Source organism: Diuraphis noxia, unplaced genomic scaffold (assembly GCF_037042655.1).
Source record: "Diuraphis noxia isolate RWA-SAM2 unplaced genomic scaffold, SU_Dnox_SAM2 contig0003, whole genome shotgun sequence".
NCBI lineage: Eukaryota > Metazoa > Arthropoda > Insecta > Hemiptera > Aphididae > Diuraphis > Diuraphis noxia.
Genome location: NW_028301713.1, coordinates 80,260,688 through 80,277,263, shown reverse-complemented (window position 1 = coordinate 80,277,263; position 16,576 = coordinate 80,260,688). Strand labels below are relative to the sequence as shown.

The 16,576-nt window shown below is 26.8% G+C and overlaps 1 protein-coding gene across 1 annotated transcript in view; it reads left to right on the top strand.

Annotated features, from left to right (window-relative positions):
• LOC107162676 (uncharacterized) overlaps positions 1-16,300 on the top strand; it is a 98,969-nt gene extending 82,669 nt beyond the window's left edge. Inside the window, exons 5-6 of the mRNA XM_089224273.1 lie at positions 228-447; positions 15,590-16,300. Coding sequence (XP_089080399.1) covers positions 228-447; positions 15,590-15,654 — 285 coding nt within the window. The 3' untranslated portion in view covers positions 15,655-16,300. The remainder of the gene's footprint in view (positions 1-227; positions 448-15,589) is intronic.
• Positions 16,301-16,576: the final 276 nt, after the last annotated feature.

Below are 16,576 nucleotides of genomic sequence, written 5' to 3'. Positions count from 1 at the left end.
TTCAATTATTTATATACATATATCTACTCAGGAATCTCATCATGTCTCTAAGAATTATAATGTCTGCAATATCTTAAAAATGTAGACTTTCTATAATTTATTGTATCACAGAATTTAATTTAAAATATATTATTTAGATTTATACGAGTAAAAAATGCATGCATGTTGTCAGAATTATATCTGATTTAAGGTTGAGTTGAAAATTCATAAGCAAATGTTTGTTTTAGCTGGGAAATGGTCACATAATCAGAATTCCGTCAGTTAGGCCATCTGGTCAATTATTTAAGACTGTTTCATCAATTGAATACGACGTTTTAATTGCTGGTAAGCTGAAGGTGAAATGCCAAAGCGACATATACCACGTAATCTGGTCGGAAACTGAAGTAATGCTGGACGAAGATAAACCAAGACTGGCGTCTATTCTACAACCACATGGTCATTCGGCAGGTAAACACTAATATTAATTTATATTGATATTTATTTTAATTTAAAAACAATATCATGTAATTCAAAATCATCGATTTTATGAAAATTACTGCCACCAATTATTGAATATAACACGGTAATATTATAGAACTTTTTTTAATTCAACAAGGTTATATAATATAAGCTAAAATTTTAATTACTCTATATAGGTAATAACTATCTGTATTATAATTTATATTTCATAAGTATGAATGTTAAAATTCAAAATATATACATTGTCAAAAATAAATTAACAATACCACTTAAATTAATTGAACTGAAATAAAGATTATGATCATCAACAATACTATTCATACATGTAATATAATATGTAGCAGCACATGTTAGATGACAGCATTTGAAAATTGTAAGTTGCATAAAAACTAACCACGAATTTGTAGATATTGTGTTATGATATCAATTTTTACAAAACAGGATATTAAAAAAAAATTTTTTTTATTAATAATACCCTCGGAAACATGGGCCATTGGGCTAACAGTGCGAAAATTATAAATTACAGAAATTACAAAAATTGTATATATATAAGTTACATTAAATTTTGGATATAAGATTGGCGGCTGTGATGAATTGATTGATGCTGGTAATGGATTGAGGGTGATTGCATTGAGTGATTCGGGTAGGTTGTGGCTTCTTCGGGTACTGTCATAGGTTTATTTTATGTTAGAATGTCCAGAGATCCAAAAGAGTTTGATTTTGAAGTTTTTATGGTATTGTAAGGTGTAGATTTTATTTTGAATATATAGGTTAATGTCTGGAGATTATATGTGTTTTTATATTGTTGATCGAACTGTGGGAGTCGGTGAAGATAATAGTGTCTTGTAAGTGATAATCGGATATTATCTCGAGTGATTTTAATATGGCAGTTTACTCAGCTGTGAATACTGAGCAGGAGTTGGGAAGTTTATATATAAATTCTGCGTTATTCCAGATTACTGCAGCGCCAACACCACCTTGGCTTTTGGAAGCATTCATGTACATTTTTTTACTTGTGATGTTTTGTATTGTGTGAAAATATTCTTTTTTGTAGATAGAAGAGGGTATGTCGTCTTTTTTTAATATGAGAAGTCCGATGCTGGTTTCGATGAGACTTTTCCATTTGGGGGTTAGGGTGGGTGTAATAGTAAGTATTTTAGACATATCAAGATTGTTTTCCTAGAGTAGAGAAGGTAGTATTTGAAATATTGGTTTGAAGTCGAAAATGGAAAGGGTACCTACTTGCTGTCTGCATTTTAGTGTTTATAAATGGTGATTTTTTTAATTTGAGTGGTTGATTTTTTGGATATTTGATTTCTTTATATTGAAGATTGCATCTTCATAATGACTCGATAAGTAAGTTGCATAGTTTCATGAGTCTGTTTTTAATGCTAAGGTTTTTTTTTATTTTTGAGCGGATCGTGTCTAATATTTCAATCATTTCCAACGGCTTTATGTTAAATTGGTTTATCAAATTGAAAAGATCATCCACGCTGAAAGAATTTTCAATAATGTACTTGAGCTGAGTGAAGTCTATTTTTCGGTCAGTATTTCCTTCAAAGGCAGTTTTGGCTGGGGCTAGTATTTCGTCTAGTTTAGCTACTATCTGTTCTATGGAGTTGGAGCGTTTAATTTTTTTGGCAATGGGTTGATGATTTGTTTTGGATTTTAAACGGCAGTTTTGCTTATTTTAGTGTTATTAATTGGTGTAGGGTGTGTAGTGTGTGTTGATTCTGCATTTGCTTTTTTTTTCGTTTGATTTGGATTCTAATAGCTTTGTTGAGAGAATGCTATTATTAGTTTGGTGGTTTTCCTTTTTCTTTGATGTTGTTGTTGTATTAATATGACTCTCTGTAATGGATGCGTTGTTGGTGTCACTGGCGCTGGTGTATGATAAGATGAGTCTTTTTATGTGGTCAACTGATACCTGTGAGTGAGTAGGCTTGTTAGTTAATTGTTGATTATTATGTTCGATAATATGTTCTATGTTACTAACATAATGTTAGTACTGTCCTTATCCGTGGTATTTGGGTCATTTTGTGAATTAGTATCTATAACGATTTCTTCGGATGTCGGCGGAGAGAGGTTATTGCTATTAGTTAGAATCGTATTATTAAAATCTTTTTTGCAGTGGTTTGAGGCATGACCAGTTTGTTTACAAATATAGCATAATACAGTGTCATGCAAAAAGAATATGCGGTAAACGGTTTGATCGTAATTAATTTATAATGAACTCCGTAGTTTATAGATATCGCCAGGGTTTAAATATACTTTTCGTCAAAAACTACCTATGTGGCCGTACTCATCGTTTGAGAAACCGGCTATCATAAAAGTGATGGGATATAATACTGTAATGAGGATATTGTTAATAACTTTTATAATTATGTCATGAGGTATAGATGGCTGCACATTTGATACGATGATTCGTTTTGTCGGGTTAATGAGCCGACGATACGCAATTTTTGTGTTATTTATAACGATATATGATTGTTTTGAGATAATATAGTCGACGATACTCTTACTAGCGAAATATATACAAAATCTATTGTTTGATATGCGCGAAGCGAATTTTATGTTATTAGGTGATGTAAGCTGGCTGAATGCTTTGATGTATTCGATTTGTGGGATGTCATTCAATGTATTGAAGATGATTACCTGATATTTTTCGGGAAGGATGAGTTTTCTGTTGTTTCTGCGAATGTTTTGTGTGTGCTAGGTTGTGGATTGAAGGCATGAGTGGATTAGAGTAGTCCATGTTGGAGTATTTAGGCGGGGGTGGTTGTTGTTACATATTTGGTTATGGGGGGCCGTAGTAAACAACATGCCTTCTTAATTGCAGTGTGTTGCGTGATGCGTCGTATATGTTATTGCTATCAGTAGCTAAGAAATGCGATTAGCGAAGACCGAGAGCACAAGTGTGTGTATTACACACGTACTGTTAAAAAAAATTATCATGATTCTTAAACAATTTTAGATATATTTTGTAATAATTCAAATCATATTAATCATAGAGATTGATTTCAATACACTCAATCTTATGATCCTAACATATATATTATTATTTGGTATACACTATATAATTTTTCTAAATATTTAGGTTAATTTTAAGCTATTTTTAAATCACAAATCAATTCACACCATCCCACATAGGTACTTACTTCGATATTGACTTAAAATTCATATGCAATATTTTTACAGAAATTAATCATATATCTATCGAATTAAAAAAAAAAAAACAAAAATGATAATAATTTAACACAAACTACCAAACCTTAGAAGTAGATGATGATCGATACCATCTTCTTGGATCAGAAGAAGATAATTATAATTCAAAAAAAAAATTTCTTTCCAAAAAAAAAACATGAAAAAAAATGTTAACGTTTCAGATTAGTGAATTATAATTAATTTTCTATCCTATAGTTAGGCTATAAATTGGAGCCAATATTGTGTGTTCATATTTCCGTACCCTTTGTTTATGATGAACGGGAGGCAACTTTTGAACATTTCCGATCATATGTGAACATTAAAATAATAGTGGTATATATAATACGGATGTTGACTGGTCTGGACCGTAGCTAACAAGAGTACAATCGATGTGGGTAAATTGCGTGTTTTCAAAAGTCATTGTTAGCTGTCAAAACCAACAATGGATAATGCGGTTTAACCCGAAGCTACGTTAACGGGACATTTTGGTACAATAAGTTCCCCGGTGAAACTCTAACCGTTCACTGGTGAGCTGGGGAGGGCATTAACTGTTACGGAAAGATTGGAACAAAAAATTTTAAAATAAAAAAAAAAAAACGGAGGAAAAAAGGAAATGACATTGGTGACACCTCTTCAATAGAACCCGTGCGAAAATGAAACTTTTTCAGAACGCTGATATGAGTGGGATAACTGCGATCCCTCGGGAAATCAAACATCGACATGACCAGGATATGTTGGTACGATAGGTAGATGGGCCGCACAGTTAACGATATAACAGACATATGAGCGAGAACCGTTATTATACTTAAATTACGATTATTATTATTATTATTATTACTTTAGTATTATGCTTATGCATGTACCTCGCATAGGCGTACTAATGATATACATATGTGTATGTGTATACAACCCACGCACATGGCAGTTTTTTAAACCAACTCTTGTATGAGGTTTACTTGTTAACAAGTTACTCTACGTACAATTTGTCTTTGCCATTAATATATATAAGTTGGGTGATTAAAGTAAACTTGTTAGTGCAAACTCTTCATTATTTTCTTATCCAGCGGTTTTGAGTGCGCAGTTTTGACTAAAATTAAAACCGTTTTGTGAGCTTATAAGTTGAATTGAAAAATAAAATAATATGTGCATAAAGGTATATGAGGTATCATGGATTTATTCAATTGGTATAACTTCCACAAGATGATGAAAAAAAAAATCAAAACACGAAACAAATCGCGTTAAAACAACAACAACAATAACAAATATATATTATTAAAAAATAATAGTTTTGTACTATTATTTAAGTAATTTATCATAAGAGTTTCTCCATGCAATTTTTATTTTTCGTTTTCATTTGTTTTAATGTATTATGCCTTACAGTATTTCAAATTATAATTTATGGGTACGAACGTAGTATATTGTATCTTCGTGAAAGTGTAAAATTTGGTACAAATGTTTGAGTGATAAATTGATATTTTTAATAATTTAAGTATCGTAAAGTAAATAGCAGCCCCCTAAGCAACTAAAAAAACAACTTTTGAACTATACGAAAACATTGTAAGAAATAATACATTTTCAAGAATTAGATTGCTTTTTGTATTTTCATAATTTATATTATTATTTTTATATTATTTATTTATTTTTGAGAGATATCCATTTTATCGTCCTCATTAATATATGAAAGGATATTTAACATGTATATCAATCTTAGCCACTTAGAATAGTGTAAAACAAGATCGTCTGGAAACTTTGTTATTATTTTTATTCTATTAAATGTGCTTGATTCTACGTATCAAATTTTGCGTTCTTCCTTATGATAGATGCTCTGTGTCCGTTATACGATATTATGATGGATTTATGACCTATATGTCTATATTTCTTTTGTCTCTTAAAATATATCAAATTTATTACACTAATACACTGTATCGTTGGTTAATGAATCCAATACATTATTATATGTATTGTATAAGGTTATTTTATTCTATAATCAATGGTATGAGAAAATAAGTAAAAATCGGGCACTTTTGGTTATAATTCAACTGAGCATAGCAAGAAGATACCTATAAGGATATAAGTTGTATTATTTTTAAATTTTAACTTACAAGAAGTTATGAATTATATGTGGTGTGCATATCAGAAAATTTGGTAGGTGGTAACTGGTAGGAGTGGAGGAGTTAGAGGAGAAAAATTATTTCCTACTTTAGTAAAATGTATTGGGTGGTAGAGTTTTTGAATAAATATCATCGACAAATCCCTGAGGAGTGAATAGAATAAATATAAAAATTTGGGCAACACGTAGATATACCTACGCACAGAAAATGACACGACGTGGACTGTGAGAATCGACTTTAAATGACGTAGAACCGATGAAGTTTTGAATTTAGATTGTTTGACATGCCTTGTTTTACATTTCATGTCATTTTGTTTTTCACTTAAACTATTATTGTGTACATTTAACATTTAATTATTTACATTCTATAAAGAATATCGAAACAATTTTGTTTTGTAATTAAGTGTATCATGAGAGAAAAATATTTATCAATAGATACAACTTGTTGTTTATAAAATTAAATATAGTTTGTACTCTATTGGACCAGATGTCTTTTTTAAATAATAGTAAAAAAAATATTTAATGAATAACTTAATTTGTACATTAATATTTTCTATACATTATCTTACAGTTGTGTCTTATTTTCATATTAATTATACACATTTAAAATTCTCAACTTTCTTAACTCTTTTTTGTTTGTATAGATAACAATTTTGGTTATAGTTTAAAAAAACTTAAGATATTAGTACAATATTTACTCTAAATTGATTTGGTAAAACTTAAAAAATATCAAAATCAAAAATTCCTATTTTTTAATTTTGACAAATTTCGTAAAACCACAAACATTTGCCAATTATTTTGTGGATAAAAATGTATACAATTTAAGGTTTAAGATTGGATAATTTAATGCATGGTTCTTTATCATACATTTTTGTTATAAAATAATGTTACGTAAATTGACATCTTATTTTCATGACGTGTTTGAAAAATAAATTATAATAAAATTGAATGTTTAAACTTTTTTCTTCTTATCAAATTAATTTACTGGTTTGACATTCTAAATGTTATTATAATGTAATGGATTTATAATGAATACAAATCATCAAAATAAAGAAATGTTATCATATTTATAAATTATCTGGTTTGTTTGTCTTCTAGGTAAATATCTTGTGTAGGCAATGCTTTTAGCATAGCTTTAAATGTTTTTAAGCCGATTTTGTAATACAGAGCTCTTCCAGTTTTATTTAGGTTATTATGGAAGTTTTTGTATTAGTAAATTATTTGTATATTAATTGGTAGAGCAACTCATGTTCTTTTGAAGTCATTTACTATACACGAATTAATGATGGGCTCTAAGTGCTATTCACAGGAATTTGTTTTAGATAGTTTACAGTTTTTATTTTCATTTGTGAAATCACAATCCATGATGATTTGAAAGTTAAAAAAAGTACTATTATAGCCATACATATATTGGTAGAGAACGTTGAGATGTGGTTTAATCTGCAGAGGAACGAATAAGCATGAGTTATTTAACAATACTTACATCGTAGGCCGAAACAAATTTAAAAAAAAATTTTTAGTAATAAAATATCATGATATATACCCGTGTACGAACGCACAGGTTACATTTCATCACTCATTACCCAGTAAATATTTTTCAATTTTATTTGTGAATTAAATAAATTTCGTGGTGATTAGTGAAAGAGTGTACCTTGTTTTCGCAGAACAAGGTATACGATTTACTAGCTAAATATTGCGGCTTCACCCATGTGATTTTTTTTTTATGTGGCAACTCTTCTATAGTATATACACTATATAGGTTTAAATTGATTTAAACATAACTTGGCTTTATTCTACCTCAGCTCACCAAAAAACGACGTCAGTGTACCTAGCTTTGGAAAACAATTCAACCTAGATAGCCAACCGTAGTCCTTAAGTCACTGATTGGATTCAAAACTTGGTATGCTTTTAATGTTGTTCAAACTACTTACTCTCTAAACTATTCTGATAATTCTAAAAACAATGTCTGAGATTTTCGTCAAATTCAACAGAGTAATTAATTACATAAGCATATTTGATTTTAAGAAACAGTTTTTTTTTTTTTATTAGAGGTCATTTATTCACGTGAAGATTTGATGCGTACATCTGCCTGATCTACACGAGTAAATTAAAATTGGACTAGTAGATACAGCTTTACTAGGTAGTTGTAAAATATATCAAAGAAATAGATATGTTATATATTTTGAACTCAATGATCAACCATTGCATACGAAAAACGATTTTGGTTAGAGATGTTGTGCCACCCTAGCATACTTGTTGAATAATCAACATTATCTTACAATAATAGCAATAATCTTTATGATTAAAAAAAAAAATTTTTAATGTCGAAAATATCACATGGCTATAAATACCGTAACTTTCTGCTTAACATTTGTGGGGAAATTTCTACCAATATTTTTAATGTAAGATAAGAGAAAAAAATTTTTAAATTTCTAACTGAAAAATAATTTACAAAATTTAAAAAAATTCTCATGGCTATAAAGAGACTCAAAATCGTTTGAAACTTTTAACATGAATGGGAAATGGTGAAAATGTTGAGTGTCTTAAGTAATTCATTAATGTAATAAAATATCAAAAATCGATAATTGAAAATTTGTTAATTTAGGTACCAAGGTACCTAAAAAATCGAATGTCATAAAGTTTTTAAATTCATACACTCGTAAAAAATAAGAGACAAAGTATTTCAAAAATGTTAAAATTTTTAAAAATATTATATTTATGTTCAAAGGAATCAACTAGATTCACTTATCTATTGGAAAAAATACTGATGTAGAAAATTGGAGCAGTTTTGCTAACCCGAATGTTAATGAAAGATAGAAAAAAACACATCAATTTAAATACCATATTATATCGTTTGCTCCACTAAAAATCTAAAATAATAATTTCTACTATTACTAAACAATAAAAATTTTGAATTAGTAGGTACCATAAGTTTTAATATCCCACTTTGATCATCTCTTTAAAATTCGAATATCAAAAAATTATTTTTTATTGTACAACTAGATTCTAGATCATTTAATGAATCACTATTCCTAATTTCAAGTTCATACGTTTTGTAGTTTTTGGATTGACGCGATAAGTGAGTAGCTATAGTATTTTGCTGATATATATTGTATACTCATACACATTGCGATTATTACTTACAAACGTACCCAAAAGGAATCATAAGCTAACTCCTTATTGTATAATATGCTTAATAAGTAATACTAATTTAATAATATCTAAAAATCTAAAATGTATACATAAAACAATAATTAATATTTAATATTAAATTAAATATTTTATATAATTTAATATTTAATTAATATTTTCCTATCAATATTCTTTTATACCTAACTACAAAACATTTTTACGAAATTTATGTTGACAAATATATCAATGATTTCTTCAGTATTGATATGTTAAAGCAATTCTTGTTCAATTGCACGCTGTAACGACAATAATGATAATTTATTTTGCACAATAGTTTATCACTGCCAATTTTTAACCATCTCTAAAACTAAAATGGGCTCAATGTTCTAAAAATCGATAAATATATTCTGAATGCTATGTTTAAATTTGGAATTTTTTTTTTACTAACAACAAAACAATAAACAGCAGCTAAGGCCATTGAACGTGAATATACAATGAATAGTAACGATATTGAAATACAAGATTACAAAGAGGTTAGGTTCAATGAGATATATGTGATTAGTTAAAATAAAGTAAGGAAATAACTATATAGGATTTTATTAGATGTAATGATTTGTGATGTCCATCATAACATATCATTAACAGATATGCTTATGAAGAAATAAACACCAATATAATAACAATTTTCCAAAGTGTGATGGGAATTACAAATCCTTACATCTAATGAAATCCCATATAGTTATTTCCCTACTTTATTTTATCTAATCACATGTATCTCATTAAACCTAACCTCTTTGTAATTTTTTATTTCAATATCGTTACTATTCAATGTATATTCACGTTCAATGGCCTTAGCTACTGTTTATTGTTTTGTTGTTAATAAAAAAAATTTCCAAATTTAAACTTAGCATTCAGAATATATTTATCGATAACAGACATTTTAGGTTCTCTTAAGATTTTAAAAATTTAAAACTCACCATAAAATATATAAAATATTAAAATATATTATTTTCAATACAATATTTTTTTTAATCGTTAATATTTGAATTCAAAATGTATGTTGATGAATTCCAAAAAAATGAAATAAATTTAACAATTATACTATATAAATATATATCGATGTGTAAAATATAAATGTCAATTTTAAAATTCCTTTTCGAAAAGTTGTTCTTGATGAAAAACTTCTATCTTGAAAACCAATTTTTTAATGGAGTTATTTTAAGAAGATATACCAACAATTCAAGGATTTTGATTTGTGTTATAATTACGATGTAATACCAGGTGTTAACAGTTAAGACCTGTAAATATTCTCATCTGAAACTAATTTAGTGTCGGTATATAATGCCAGAATTTGTTAAACAAAGTTGATCTTAGGAGTTAGGACAGATCGTTAAAAAACGCCAATTTTTATTTAGAGTGTTTTGAAGAAGTCGAATTTAATTCGCTGACGGTTTGTGATAAATTATAAAAGTATTGTGTATAGTCGTAGATGTGAGTTATAGGGAGAACTTAAGGGTTATTAGTTTTTATATAAATCTTTGATACCACTTTATTAAAGCCTTATCATGTTTCATGCTATGGTTGTAAATTTGTTATTTTTAAATCCGTTATAATTGATGAATTTTTGAGTGAAACAATTTGAAACCAAATTGATGAGGTGAAATAAATATAAGGAATCGTTTTATTCTATGGATTATAATTCTTTGTAATAGTTTGGAGATAAATTGCGTTTTTAATTTTTTTTTTTTTCATTGAATTTTTTTTTTGTACTAACAATGTTTAAAACAATTAATATTTAAAAAAAAATGTATAATTATTTAATATATTTTTTTTTAATACAACATATATATTATGTAAACATTTAAACCAAATTATCACTTATTCATAAAATCATATAATTTCAATTTAACATCTAAGAATATAACTGTTATTAACTGATTGACGATAATATTGTTGGTGAGTAAATATTAATGCAATAATAAATCAGTGGAAATGTTTTAAAGTATTCGACTGAAATTTATGATTATTTTCAACCCATATTATAACACATGGGGTCGGCAACAGGCGGTCTGTGATTCAGATTTTGCTCGCGTAGGGTAACTGGGTAAATAACCCGACCGCCAAAAATATTTTTCTTTAATGCTGGTTTTCCGCACATAATCGATATTTTTGTAATGTATTTACACTAGTCATAAGAATATCTATCATGTTTAGCTCCGCGTGCTTAATTCTTTCTAATTATGATTTAAAAAAATACATATCGTTCAAAATTAACTAATTTCCACCTTGAAAACACTATAACCTACGCATTAGTTGTTTTTAAAGAGCAAACATTTTAAAAAACTGGCCCACGATAAGGAATTATGATTTCTCTTATTATGCATAAAATTGTATTTTTATCAGTATGAACTATGAAGGTTAGGTTAGGTTTTAGATCACAGTTACTGCATTTAAACCTAAATATTATTTTTCCAAACAATTATTTATTAAGATGTAATTCAAAAACTACTAATCACCGAGACAAGTAACTTTTCGACCCTTTCGTATATAATTGTTTTCTATATACACAATTAATGTTTTAAAATATTTAGACAGATTTTAAGCTGTGTATCATGAACATATTCACATCATCCTACAGTACGCAATACTTAAGTGTAAGATTTAACTGTATTAATAATTAATAACTATATAATATCCCTCAGTGATATTTTTCACTTAAATACTTCAACATACCGTCTTCTAATTAATAATTGTAAAATAAATTAATTACAGTAATATAAATACGTTAAATAACATCCTTAGAAATACGGAAGCTTATATCACATCCTGACTAGGTGAGTGGGTCATTTGTTATAAGTAATGTTTTATGGTAAAAATTGTAATTTAAACACCCATTATAATGAATTTTGTCAATTATGAGATACAATCGAAATTACTTCACAAAAATAGCAACGTTCCTGTTTTTTTGTTTTTTTTTAGTATGAAACTTATTTACTTCAGTGATTGGGTATAAAGTGTATATAATGTATTAGAATAAAATGTAAGGTAAAAATTATTTTTCTCATTAATTTGTTTTTAACTTAAAAAAATTACATACATAATATAATAAATAGTATTATACTAACAGTCACATTTATAGAAATACATAAAAATTCAACATACATAAAAGGCGCATAATAAAATATAATTTATGTTAAACTGAGAAGGACGGGTGTTATAATTAGTGTATTATTGGTCACAAAAAAGGATAGTAAGGGCAAAATGTGTATTTAGAGTAAAAAATAAAGCGGAAGCTGAGTAAACTATATCTACCCTTAGGGAATGGTGGCACTGAGTTGCAGGTCATTGCTTAGTCGTAAAGTCTAATAGATCTCTTTTTCACATAAAATCTCATGGGTCCTTTGAAATCCTTTTTCCCTTTCAACCTGGATGTATCTATATGAAAATTTATCTAAGTTATCCTGCTTCTAAATAGAAAAAAATTTTGTATTTGAGCCATTTACGCTTGTATTCAACAATTATTTAAAACATAATTTATAATAAATAAAAAATACAAAGATATCAGTTTTGTTTTTATGTAATATTTCATCCATATATTAGAGTTCAGTGATTCTTAAACTTTTTTAGAACACGGACCCAGGATGAAAGATTTTTAGAAATCGCGAACTCCCTACCAATTTTTTGTCAAATACCTTTTTCTTAATAAACATCTCATGTTATCGTAAAATTATAATAATTATTTTTCATTACAAATTATAGAAAGTGGACATATGTTTATCTCTTACAATATAAGATACATTTTATATGAATAAAAAAAGTAAATAATAATCCAAAAATGTTTTAATAATGCACCCATGTTAGGTGTAAGGACTAAGGATGTTGCGAAATCCCGACATAAGTATTGCGGACCTCCAGGGGGCTGCGGACAACAGGTTAAAAACCACTGTTATAGTCGATATTTAACCCAAAAAAGCGGGTAAGTGGATGACGCTATGCTGTACATTAGGTGGTGGGGTGAACCTCTGACTAGAGTAGATTAGATTTGAATGCAATAATAGGTATCATTGTATACAAAAAACGATCCTGAACAGAGATGATTTGTCAGTCTAGGATAAGAGATTTAATGATGCTTCGAGTTTTCTCTATAGCTACTTGAAGGAAAACTTGTGGAAAACTTAGTGTTGTATTTTTAATCCTTAGTTATAAACACAAAAAATTTTATGATTTTTCAACTTCAAAATTACTTGCAAATTTTCGCTTTTTCGTCAGATTTCGTAAAAATTTGAACTATAAACGCTTATAAAAAAAATTGTGACTTACGATTTTTAATTTTTTTTAGCTACAATAAGAACAACTCATAAGGAACCTTGTATTAAATTTTCAAGTTTTTTTGGTCGTCCAACGTTTTACCAGCACTTCAAAAAAAAATTCTCAAAAAAATTGAAAATTTCAGTGGTCTATAAATAACTCAAAAAAAGTCAAAATTTTTTTTTAATTAAACTGTATATAGATATCACTTATTAGTTTTTGAATTACAACCATATAAAAAATCGATTTGGTCGAAAACTGGTTTTGCGTAAAAATTCCCGTTTTTTTTTGTTTTTCTCGATTTTTTTGAAAACTATTGGAAAATGTTTACTTTTGACCTCTATAATGCACCAAGGATATTCACTTTTTTATCGGAAACCACCCCCAAAGTTTGAAATTGAAGCATTATTTTGACTAGTTATGCTGTACACAGACAAAAAAAAAACATATCATTGTAAAATCAATACATTCATCACTTCGTTCAGAATCTAAAAACATGATGATTAATATTATTCATAATTATGCTAAAAGTGCATTTAAAAATTATATCAAGAATAACAATAATTGATACGTTTTTACTATCTTAAGCATATAAGATTATTTGTAAAAGTTTCATCTATTTCATAAAATATTATAGTTGTAGTGTTGTATCTTTGTAATTATATTATATTGGTATATTGCCACTATGTAAGTAGAAATCTATTCATTTATGTGAAATATTCAAAATTGTAGTGACTTTCCTTCTTATGAATATAAATAACAGTCCACAATATAATATTTTAAGCTAAAAACCCCTTCCCCCATCTTGTCTATAGCTCTACACGCTTGGTTCACTGAACAGTCAACTATAAATGTACAAGTTGGTAGATATGGCTTTCACTTTAATTACCCTTATCCCCTTCTCCAAAATTATATATTAATATATATCATTCTCTTGGTATATTTTTAGATATGAATATAATAGTATCTTTAATTTAGTACCTAGCTAAAGACTATAAGCTCCTAATCAACCAAACATTTATTACAGGTAAAAACGTTCGAAATAAATTTAATTAGGGACTGATGTTGTTATGTATTTAATAAATTAAATTATTTTTAGTTAAAATCAATACTTTATGTATTTGTTTTAAATCAGATTCAAATTCAAAATAACACAGTCCATTATTAGTGAAAATATTAAATTTAATATAATAAAAATAATTGTTTTTTTTTTTTTTTTTTTAATTTTTGTAATAGAAGATAACAGTATTTCATAGTGCTAATGTATTTATTAAGGCAAACAAAAAACTAAATTAAATTTAAGCAAGTAATAAGAATGGTTATTCATTTGTATATCTAAAGACCAAATTCTTTGAAATCGAACGCTTTGATTAATTATTTTAATAAACATTATGATGATATTATAATTTATAATCATTACCCCTGTATTAGTGATGGTTTTGTATAAGCTGTTCAGTCTTTGGTCATCATAAATATTTAGATACCCTTACAAATATCGATTACAATCGTGACAATCATCAGGTTGTCAAGACCATTAATAACATGTTGATATCTATTAAAACCCTCGTTTAAATGAAGACACTCTATATTATGAATAAAACACTCACTTCTACTAAACATTTTTATTTAATGGGTAAAATATGATTCTTTTAACAAAAATTTCGCGTTATTTCAAAAAGTATTAACTTTTATGGATATTTTATTTTTTGTAAATATAATGCGATTCTAAAATCTTTTATTGCTTTTATTTTTTTTAACCTTATTAATGTACTGATAGCCCACTATGTACTTTTGATATTAAAATTGCTATATATAATATATTTTCAAATATAAACACTAAATACCCATTGTAAATAATAACTATAATATGTAGTAAAATATATTCCAAAATGTAATGTACATTGTACAGTTGTACACATATATATATTTTCCTTTCTTATTCTTGTATACATTTTTTGATTATAGTAGGCTAAAAACCTGTGTTGTTGAAGCCTTAATAAACTTTAAAAAAAAATATATACATATATATATATATATATACATATATATATATATATATATATATATTCAATGTAAGGACCTGATGCAAAATGCTTTTCTAAAAATGTTGATGAATATAAAATTTCAAAAACATATTGAAAATTATGACAACAAATTATAAGTAGGATACAAAACAGTTATACATTTGAAAATAGTGATCGAACTAATCCATAATAACTGATACGAAAAACGAAATAATTGTATACCTACTAAATAACAATTATCTAAAAATCAATGACCAATTAAAATAGGAACTATAAACATTGTAAGCTGTATAAAACAATAATATTAATTATTGTATTAAATATTAATTTTTATTTAATTTTTTATTTTCAGGATTAACTTCAACACCTTCATTCAGCATAATCTTATTGATCACATATTTTGTGGTTATAAGGTAACGAGTCCAACTTAAAATGGGAAAATATTTCCACCTGTTACCATGTAAAATATAGTGTAAATTATTATAATACGTTGATAAAATATAAAATGTCGGTCAAAATAAACCCCCAATATTTAAATGGGTTATTTTGCTGAAATGTATGATAAACTGTGAAGCTACATTTCTGCCATAAATAACTAAACAATATGTTTGTTACTATCTATGTATAAAATAAAAATAATATTATTAAATTCTTACCGATTTAGCTACATATTTATATGCATCTTTAATACGTTAATGAATATTCCAATTTGAAATAATTTTGACTTTATTAATTAGTTTGATCAAAAAATTATAAAATAAATTAAAATCAATAGTTTTAACACTTCGGGCGTTCATAAGAATTTAAAATGTATGTTTTTAACAATGACATGTTTTTGATGGCTAATTTTTGAAAACTGTAAATATTTTCAGAAATCTAGGTACATTATTTTTGTGTTTTGCATTATTATGTATCAAAAGTTTTATAACTTATAAATTTATAATATATCTGCTATATTTAATCTTCTATAATCATCATTATATTTTATTATTTTATTAAATACAAAAATACAACATAAAACCAAAAACTACATACCTAATACATAGTTCTACTTTATTTGTATTCTGTATAATGTATATAATATTTAGGATAGTATTAAATAATTTGATACCGACATTTTATTACATTTCAGTTATTATAATATGATAAAATACTATTTATATTATAATGTGTTAACAAAATAAATGTTGAATTATATTCAAATCATTTATTTGTATACGATATCTTTATATGTATCTAAGATATTTAAGATGTCTAAAGTGTTAATTATAACATTTATTTTCCGTAAATGTATTGATATTTAGAAAATAAAGTTGTATTGTAACTAAAATTATTATTA